General features: G+C 54.7%; 1 protein-coding gene across 2 annotated transcripts; it reads left to right on the forward strand.

The window, feature by feature from the left end:
• The first annotated feature begins 2,200 nt into the window (after nt 1-2,200).
• SLC22A17 (solute carrier family 22 member 17) lies at nt 2,201-8,332 on the forward strand. Of its 2 annotated transcripts, none has more exons than XM_019968327.2 (10): nt 2,201-2,401; nt 2,598-3,104; nt 3,197-3,300; nt 5,371-5,525; nt 6,101-6,266; nt 6,465-6,610; nt 6,693-6,798; nt 6,965-7,182; nt 7,462-7,573; nt 7,703-8,332. In XM_019968327.2, exons 2-10 carry the CDS (start codon nt 2,697-2,699, stop codon nt 7,989-7,991), a joined length of 1,704 nt encoding a protein of 567 aa, XP_019823886.2. In that variant the 5' UTR covers nt 2,201-2,401; nt 2,598-2,696; the 3' UTR covers nt 7,992-8,332. The 2 variants fall into 2 exon arrangements, with proteins under 2 accessions (XP_019823886.2, XP_019823887.2); XM_019968328.2 differs by having other exon boundaries at nt 2,208-2,401; nt 2,595-3,104.
• Nucleotides 8,333-9,460: the final 1,128 nt, after the last annotated feature.

Raw genomic sequence — 9,460 nt, forward strand, 5'->3', positions numbered from 1 at the left:
TCCTCAGAATCCTAGTTTCCTCTCTAATATGAGAAGGAACGTAGTGATCTCCCAGGGCTGTTGTGAGGCCCTAACAAGATACTGCGTGTGAACAGCCCAGCAACGCAGAAAGTTACGTGGATTGCAATTCCAGGATAGACATGAGGAGACTAGCAAATAAATCCCCAAGGAATGTTGCCTGTGACAGCACCAAAGTAAATACTGAAGAGATGCTGAAATGGGTTGGGTGGGGGCGGGGGGGGAGGTTGCTTATTGCGTTAGAAGACTTTCCCATATCTGGAAAATTTCTGAACAGGGGACAAATTAGAAGTGTGGTTCAGTGGAGAAAATATGGAATGGATTTCCGTCTTGAGATTGACAGGACATCCTTTTCAACACTTACCTGGGATTAGAGAATGAAGAACCTATTAGAAATCAAATCTCAAAAAAAAAAGCGCAAATCAAATCTTGAGAAGTGCATTTCTAACTTTAATGTACATATACCTGGGGATCTGGTTAAAAATGCAAAGTATCTGAAAACAGCCTTTGATTCTACATTTCCAGCAAGTTCCCAGGTGATGTGGATGTTCCTGGTCTGTAAATCATACTTTGAGTAGCAATTCAAGGAGTTAGGAGAGACTTCTCTGAGGCAAATATACTTGAACTGACAGCTGAAGAACTTGACTAAAGTAGAGGAGACTTCTAGGCATAAGGACCAGCTTATGCAAGGGCCCTGTAGCACTGGAAAACCTGAAAGAATGTCAGTGTGACTGGTGTGCAGAATTTGGAGAAAGAGAGAGAGCTGCAGAGAGTATGGGATCACTATGAGGTCTAGAATATTGCATTTACCTTGATGGTAGAAGACGCTGATGGTTGTTAAATAGGAAAGAAGCACAAACATCTGTATTTTGAAAAGATCAGTCCATCTGCATTATGAACAGATAGGGAGAAAGGATTGGAAACAAAGCAGATAGAGAGTACCGGTTAAGAACTGGGAGGCTAAAGCAGTCTGCACAACAGGTATCTTGACTAGTGGTGCCAGAGATAGATGGAAAGAAGCAGAATATCTGAGAACTACACAGGAAATAAAATGGATAGGATTTTGTAGAGGATTTGACATGGGGTGGAGAGCGGGGCTAAGGAAGAGGGCACTCTAAGGGCTGTCACCTGAGCATCTGGCCACAGTTGGATGGTGAAAGTGCCATTCAGTGAGGAAAGAAGAGCTAGAAGACAACCTAGTTGGGGGGATGGGGGAGACATGACCATGAGTTTGGTCTTGGACGTATTGACTTTGAGATCCTTGTGAGTCATCCAGGGTAAGAAAGCAAATAAGAGGTGGCTTCAAGGGTCTGGGGCTCTGAAGAGAGGTGGGAACTGGAGATGTAAATGTAGGAATCAGGTTTATATTGGCTCATATTATTTATACTGAGGGTGATGGAAGCTGTGGGCAGAAGTGAGATTCTAAGGTGGAGAGAACAGTATGAGATGAGAGGAGGACCTAGAATCAAGCTTCCAAAGATCACAGGCACTGACTGATAGTGAGGAGAATGAGTCTGTGGTAGAGAAAAGAGTAGCAAGAGAAAGAAAATCTGGAGAGTATGGGACCTGGCAGCCAGGGAAGAAAGAGTTTAGAGGAAGGGGTAGCCAACAAAGCCAAATGCTGTTGAGAAATGATGGAGACTCAGCCAGGGTGGGGGTAGTGAAACCAGAGAAGTGGTCTTGTAGAGGATTAAAGCCAAGGCTGAGTACAGTGCCCAGTGCAGTCCACCATATGCATGCATCCTTTCCAGTATACCTGTCTCTCTCCTCAGTAAGCCACTCCGATATCGGTCTTGTCCATCCTGTTATCCCCAAAGCCCAGCACAAGGCCAGGATATAGCAGACACTTAATAAATTGTACTGATGAGTGAGTGGATGGATGGATGGATAGATGGATGAGGAGGAAGAACTGGAAGCAAAGAGGAATCGCTGGCACCTGCCTGGGATGTACTATCCTCTAGTTATTCCCTTTATACCGCAATGGCCCGCAGACCCAAGAAACAGAGACAGAGCCCCATCTTCTCCTTCCCCTGGGTCCTGGCCCCCCTTCCTCTCTCTGACGAAGAGTCTGGACCGAAGGTTCTGCTGACGTTGGAAGGGGAGGAGAGTCTGGAGGAAGGGGAGGGGAAAGCGGCGCAGAGATCGCAGAGACGGAGGAGGCGCCCGCGGCTGCAGAGCTGCAGAGCGGGGTCTCTCGGCTTCTCTGTCCGGGCAACGGGCGCGCCACTGGGCCAGAAGACAGCGCATCCTTTCCGTGCGGGCCGCCTGGGCCCCTGCGGTCGACAAACTGGCTCCCCGGGTGGCCACCGGGACCCCCGAGCCCAATGGCGGGGGCGGCAGCAAGATCGACAGCACTGTAGAGATCACCCCCAGCCCCAACGGAGTAAGTGCCCGCGCCCTGGGGGCTACGCCATCATCTCCCCGCACCCCCGGACAAGCGCCTGGCATTTTCCTCCCGTGCATCCCCCGCGGCAGACCGCCTTCCTCCCGCTCGCGCCCGCCCTCTTCCCTTACCCTGCGGTTTTCTCCGCTTCACCCTTCTCCTACACCCATCCAACCCCCACTCCCACCCCCAGCAGGTCGGGACCCTTGGAGATGCGGTGCCCACGGAGCAGCTGCAGGGTGAGCGGGAGCGCGAACGCGAGCGGGAGGGGGAGGGCCACGCGGGCGGCGACGGGATGGGCAGCAGCCTGTCGCTGGCCGTGCCCCCCGGCCCCCTCAGCTTCGAGGCGCTGCTCGCCCAGGTGGGGGCGCTGGGCGGCGGCCAGCAGCTGCAGCTCGGCCTCTGCTGCCTGCCCGTGCTCTTCGTGGCGCTGGGCCTGGCCTCCGACCCCATCTTCACGCTGGCACCCCCGCTGCATTGCCACTACGGGGCCTTCCCCCCCAACGCCTCCGGCTGGGAGCAGACCCCCAACGCCAGCGGCGTCAGCGTCGCCAGCGCGGCCCTAGCCGCCAGCGCCGCCAGCCGCCTCGCCACCAGTACGGACCCCTCGTGCAGCGGCTTCGCTCCGCCGGACTTCAACCACTGTCTCAAGGACTGGGACTATAACGGCCTCCCGGTGCTCACCACCAACGCCATCGGCCAGGTGAGGCGGCCCGCTGGGCCGCGGGTCTTGGGGCGGGCTGCGCGCCACCAGCGAGGGGGTCTCACACCCGCTCCTCCCTCTCACGTCCCCAGTGGGATCTGGTGTGTGACCTGGGCTGGCAGGTGATCCTGGAGCAGATCCTCTTCATCTTGGGCTTCGCCTCCGGCTACCTGTTCCTGGGCTACCCAGCAGACAGGTGAGGGCTCAGCAAGTAGAGAGGAGGGCTTGCTAGGGAGGCTGGCCCAGGCAGCTAGCCTTTGCAAGAGGCTGAAGAGGCTTTGTTCAACTCTGCAGTGTCCTCTGGATTTCTCCTGTTCATTGACAGGTGGCCCCAGCACTGTCTCAACTTCACTCTCCACCAAGAAATACTCTTACCATACCTCTTCCACACAGAATAACTCTCCCCGCTCTGCCAGTCCCACATCCATGAATCAGTGGCCCCATCCCTCCTGACCAAAACCCCTAGGTCCGCAGAAGTCCTAACTCCTCCTCTATTGTCCTGTTACCACCAAGCTCCTCCCTTGCCATCTTCATAGATTAATCCCTGTTAACAGTACTGTCTACCTGGACTGTTAGCTCTGTCTCAGTGGCCTCATTCTTAAAGATCATTATGTTAATTTCTAAATATCAACAGCCCCATTCACACTGACCAGTAGCTCAACTCTTCAAACAAATGACCACCCTCTTGGGGAGGGTCCATAGTTTAACCCCCATGGATCAATGACCACAATAGCACCCCTCACCCCAGGCTAATAGTCCCATCCTCACAGATCATTAGTGCTCTCAGATCCTCTCAGATCAAAAGTCTCATTTCCAGGAATCAGTGGTTTCATCTCAAAGATCTACAAACCCATCCCCACCAACCAGCAGCTCTTCCCAGGGGTCAAAACTCCATCTCTGGTCCTTGACACCATCACCACTGACCAGGTGCTCCATCCCTGGGGATTATTAGACATTTCCACTGGTCTACAGTCCCATCCAAATGGCTTTATAGTTCAACTCTCATGGCTCAAAGGCAACCCACCATTCAATAATCCAGTTCCCTAAAAACAACATCTATCCTCACTGTCCAATAGTCATACACCCCTGTGGGCAAATGATCCTAAACCCACAGATCAATAGCCATCAGTGGCCTCATACCCACAGACCAGTAGCATCATTCCTCTGGAGTAATAGCCTCATACCCAAAGACCTAAATTCAGTCTCCTAAATTCTGTAGCCTGAGCCAATAAGCTCAACCCCATGGGAAATGGTCTCACCCTACTGGGTCAGTAGTTTCACTCTCAGGCATCAGTGTCCCCTTCCCAGTGACCAGTGACCCCAGTCTACATCCACATTACACCAATGCTCTTACCCCTAAAAACCAGTAGCCTAGCCTCCAAGGATCAGGAACCCTGTCCCCACTGACTCACAGTCTGTGACCATCACCACTGACCAATAGTCTCTCTTTCCTCTGCTCTGTGACCCCATGCTTACTGATTATCCATACGGATTAATAGATTCATCCCTACTGGCCAATAGTCCCATCCATCTTGACTGAAATATCTACCCCAGGAATTAATAGCTACATCCCCAAAGATCAACTGTCCAATCTTCAGAAGTTAGTGATCAGCCCCACTGATTAATAGTCCTATCTCATGGATTAAGAGCTCCACTCTCATGGATCAATGGCTCCATCTTCTGGTCAGTGACCCCATCCCACTGACCACTCCTATGGATTAGTAGACCCATGTCCCAATCCCATGGAAAAACGGCTTCACCCCCCAAAATCAATTACTCAGTTCCTGAAGATCAAGAGCTCCATTTTCACTGACCAATACTATCCCCATGGACAAGTGGCCAATGGCCTACCTCCTTAGATCAGTAGTTCCAACCCTGTATGTCAATGAGCCCATCTCCTCTGATCAGTCTGAGCAAGACAAGCTCCATCCCCACTGACCAATATCTGTATTCCCAAGATCTCTTGGATCCAATTCCCCTAATATCCCATCCCCACTGATGGCTGGTCTCACTTCCATGAAGAAATGCCTTCATCTCTGACCAATAGCCCTGAGAGTCCGTGGTCTCATCCCCCACAGAACAATAGCCACGCCCCAGTGCCCAGTAGCCGGGGTCCCCATCTTCCCCATCTCCTGTAGCCTTAGTCCAACCCTTGTCCCCTGGGCCTCATCCTCGTGTCTCTATCTCTAAAGTGGACAGCTGGACCCCACACAGCCACTCCTCTCACAGAGAGTCTGGGTGACCAGAGGCTCTCCCTGCTTTCCAGGTTTGGCCGACGTGGGATTGTGCTGCTGACTCTGGGACTGGTGGGCCCCTGTGGAGTGGGAGGTGCTGCTGCAGGTTCCTCCACGGGTGTCATGGCCCTCCGATTCCTCCTGGGCTTCCTGCTTGCTGGCGTTGACCTTGGTGTCTACCTGATGCGTGAGTGGCACCCTTCCAGAGCTCCTTCCCTAGGGGCTCATGCCTGCCTGTCTGTATCCCCAGGTCATTGCCACTGCTCCTTAGGACCCCCTCAGTCCCTTCTTCAGCTGTCTGGAATCTTGGCTCTTTCTGGCCAGGCCTTTAAAGGATCCAGGGGTCTTGCTTCTCACACACCCCTTTCCTTCCCTGATCTTTAAAGCTTTCCTTGCCCTGGACTTACTGCTGTCAGGAAATGAGCCTTATTTTAAAAATGAAATCCTGAGTAGCTGTACGAGCTTGAACAAGGGTTAATGTGAAAGTCAAATAAGAGGTCTGATGTGAAAGGGCCCAAAAACTGGGAGTGCTGAGCCCCCACAGGGACTCTGAGCCTCAAGCCCTCCCAAGTTTGAGCAGGAGAGAGGAGAGGTCCAAACAGCCTCTCCACTCTGCCTTAGAGGTTAGTCTGTGGGAGGCAGTGGCTGCAGCCTCCACGCAGGGTCTGACCTTGCTCTCTGTCCTTCTCCCTCCCTCTCCCCTCCTCTCTTCCACACCTCCTTCCTCCCGGCCTCTCCTCCCTGTCCCTGCTGTATCTCCAGGGCTGGAGCTGTGCGACCCAACCCAGAGGCTTCGGGTGGCCCTGGCGGGGGAGCTGGTGGGGGTAGGGGGGCACTTCCTGTTCCTGGGCCTGGCCCTTGTCTCTAAGGACTGGCGATTTCTTCAGCGAATGATCACCGCTCCCTGCATCCTCTTCCTGTTTTATGGGTCAGTATCACCCTCTACTTGTTGTCTGGCCATTCCCTTCTCTACCTCCTACCTGTAGCTCTAGCCTGCAGACCCCTCCTCTTCTCCACTGACCCTCATCCAGGCCTGCTCTAGCCCCAGCCCCTCAGAGGTGGGAGTTTTCCATCCTGGGTCAGGAGACGGGAAGCCTCACAGTGCATCCCCTTCCCCCTCCCCCAGCTGGCCTGGTCTGTTTCTGGAGTCCGCGCGGTGGCTGATAGTGAAGCGACAGATTGAGGAGGCCCAGTCTGTGCTGAGGATCCTGGCTGAGCGAAACCGGCCCCATGGGCAGATGCTGGGAGAGGAGGCCCAGGAGGCCCTGCAGGGTAAGAGACAGGGGTCCCACCCATGTAGGAGGGCCCTGAGTGCTCAGCTGTTCCTTCTAACAGCTCCTCTCTCTCTCCCAAGACCTGGAGAACACCTGCCCTCTCCCTGCAACATCCTCCTTTTCCTTCGCTTCCCTCCTCAACTACCGCAACATCTGGAAAAATCTGCTTATCCTGGGCTTCACCAAGTGAGCCTTGTCAGGGCCAAGGGCCACGCCGGTAGCTAGGATGGGGGCTGGCTGGGTGGGGAAGGCCTGAGGACCCCTGCAGAGGGCAACCAGGGTGGTGAAAGGCTGCAGGTGGCAATGCAGACACCACAGACGCTGTCCTGTGCCTCCCCGCCCTGTCTCACAGCTTTATTGCCCATGCCATTCGCCACTGCTACCAGCCTGTGGGAGGAGGAGGGAGCCCATCGGACTTCTACCTGTGCTCCCTGCTGGCCAGCGGCACAGCGGCCCTGGCCTGTGTCTTCCTGGGGGTCACCGTGGACCGATTTGGCCGCCGGGGCATCCTGCTTCTCTCGATGACACTCACTGGCATTGCATCCCTGGCCCTGCTGGGCCTGTGGGATTGTAAGCACCCTCCCTTCCCCGCATCGTGGGCTCAGCCTAGGAACCCCAGCAGAGGTGCCCCACATGGACTCAGCCACTTCCCTCCCTTCCCTGGCTCAGGCTTCCCAGGACCAGACCAGATCCTGCCCAGATCTTTCACAACCTTCCCCCTGGCCACACACTCCAACTGATCAGTGAATGCCCAGACACACCCGGGTAGGGATCAGAAGGGGTGACGGCAGAGACGAGGCCAAGCATGATCTGCCGCCTCCACTCACACGCCCCGTCTTGGCCCTCCAGATCTGAACGAGGCTGCCATCACCACCTTCTCTGTCCTTGGGCTTTTCTCCTCCCAAGCTGCCGGCATCCTTAGCACCCTCCTTGCTGCCGAAGTCATCCCTACCACGGTCCGGTGAGAGCAGGCGTGCTGTCAGGGCAACCTCTGAGGACAGGGCCTGAGGGATGCCGGAGGAGCGGCTGCTGGGGAAGGGTGGGGATGAGGCCCACAGCCGCAGGCTCAGGGCCTTGTCGTCTCTCCCAGGGGCCGAGGCCTGGGCCTCATCATGGCACTGGGGGCGCTCGGCGGGCTGAGTGGCCCAGCCCAGCGCCTCCACATGGGCCATGGGGCCTTCCTGCAGCACGTGGTCCTGGCGGCCTGTGCGCTCCTCTGCATCCTCAGCATCATGCTTCTGCCGGAGACCAAGCGCAAGCTCCTGCCGGAGGTGCTCCGGGATGGGGAGCTGTGCCGTCGGCCTTCCCTGCTGCAGCAGCCCCCACCCAACCGCTGTGACCACGTCCCGCTGCTTGCCACCCCCAACCCCGCCCTCTGAGCGATCTCTGAGCACCCTGGCAGGAGGCTGGCCCATACCGAAAAGTAGCACAAGGCCCTGGCAAGGAGAGTGGGAGGACTGAGTGAGCGAGGCAGGGCTGCCCACGAGGCTCAGAGGCACCTCGGGCCAGACACGAAGGGGCGCTCAGGGGGCTGCCCTCACCCCATCTCCCCCCGCTGCTGCTTGGTGTTCACTCCCTTGGCTAGAGTCAGGGGGCAGGGAGAGAGCTCCACACTGTACCACCAGGTCTGGGCTCCATCCTGTGCCCAACCACATCCTCCCAGACCTCATTCTTTCTTGCTCTATCATTCTGTTTCAATAAAGACATTTTGAATAAATGAGCATACCATAGCCTGGACTTCCCTCCCTTCTGTTGTCCTGTCTCTCGGGGGAAGGTTTCTCTCAGTGGAATCCAAACCATTAACCATCCCCCTCTCCTTCCCTGTGCCCTGTCCCCTCTTCCCACCCTGCCCCCACCTCCATGTTAACTTACAGACAATTACCACCCCTTACTGATTGCTTGCTCTGCTGCTAGGACTGGGCTAGGCACTTCACAAACTTCATTTAATCATTTAATCCTCGCAACCTTGCAAGGTAGGTGTCTGGATCTATTAAAGTTTTTGTTGTTGTTTTTGCAAGCAGTAATAACTGACTGACTCTAATGAACTTAGAGCAACAAAGCGAATTTATTAGAGGGATTTGGTGGGGCAGGCTGTGGTTCTACCCTATGCGGAAGCTCATGGGGTAGAAGGAAAAGCAGAACTAGTAAAGGCCAAGAACCAGAAAGGGCAAGAGAGTCAGTGACTGGCTAGCTTGCCTATCACAACCACCCCCACCCTACCCCACCCCCATTACTGCCAACTGTAGAGGGGGAAGCAGTCCCTGAGTGCTGCTAGAAGACTGGGTGTTGTCCAGGTAAGAACAGTGGATGCCCACCACAGTACTCTTCTTCTTTTACAGATGACAAAACTGACACTCAGGGACTCAATAACTTGCCCAACATTGCAAAGTTAAGGAGTAATCGCTGGGATGTAATTGGATCCTGGAGCCGGTGCTCTCTAGTGATGCACACTGTGGGCACCTTCCCCATCCTTCCAATCTCTGTACACTACCCTTGGAATCAAGCAGAGAGTCTCTAGCCCCCGCCCCCGCCTGGGGAGGGGGCAGTAGGAGACGTCTTCCACCTCAGTGCTAGGGCCTGCCTCTGAGTAACCCTGGCCTGGCTTTGGGCCAATCTCTCAACCTCTAGCCTCCTTCAAGGGCTGCTATGAGTATTAAACAAGATAATATATTGTATGTGCCTCAAATTATCCCACTAGATGGTAAGTTCCTTGAGGACAGGAACTTTGTCTTACTCAACTTTGAAACACCAGAGCCTGACCCATGATAGCTGTTCAAAAAGTTGTATTTGTTCATTCTTTTGGCAAATCTTTCCTGTGCCAGATTTACAGACCAGTACTATCCTGGAT

Source organism: Bos indicus, chromosome 10 (genome assembly GCF_029378745.1).
Source record: "Bos indicus isolate NIAB-ARS_2022 breed Sahiwal x Tharparkar chromosome 10, NIAB-ARS_B.indTharparkar_mat_pri_1.0, whole genome shotgun sequence".
Classification (NCBI taxonomy): Eukaryota; Metazoa; Chordata; class Mammalia; order Artiodactyla; family Bovidae; genus Bos; species Bos indicus.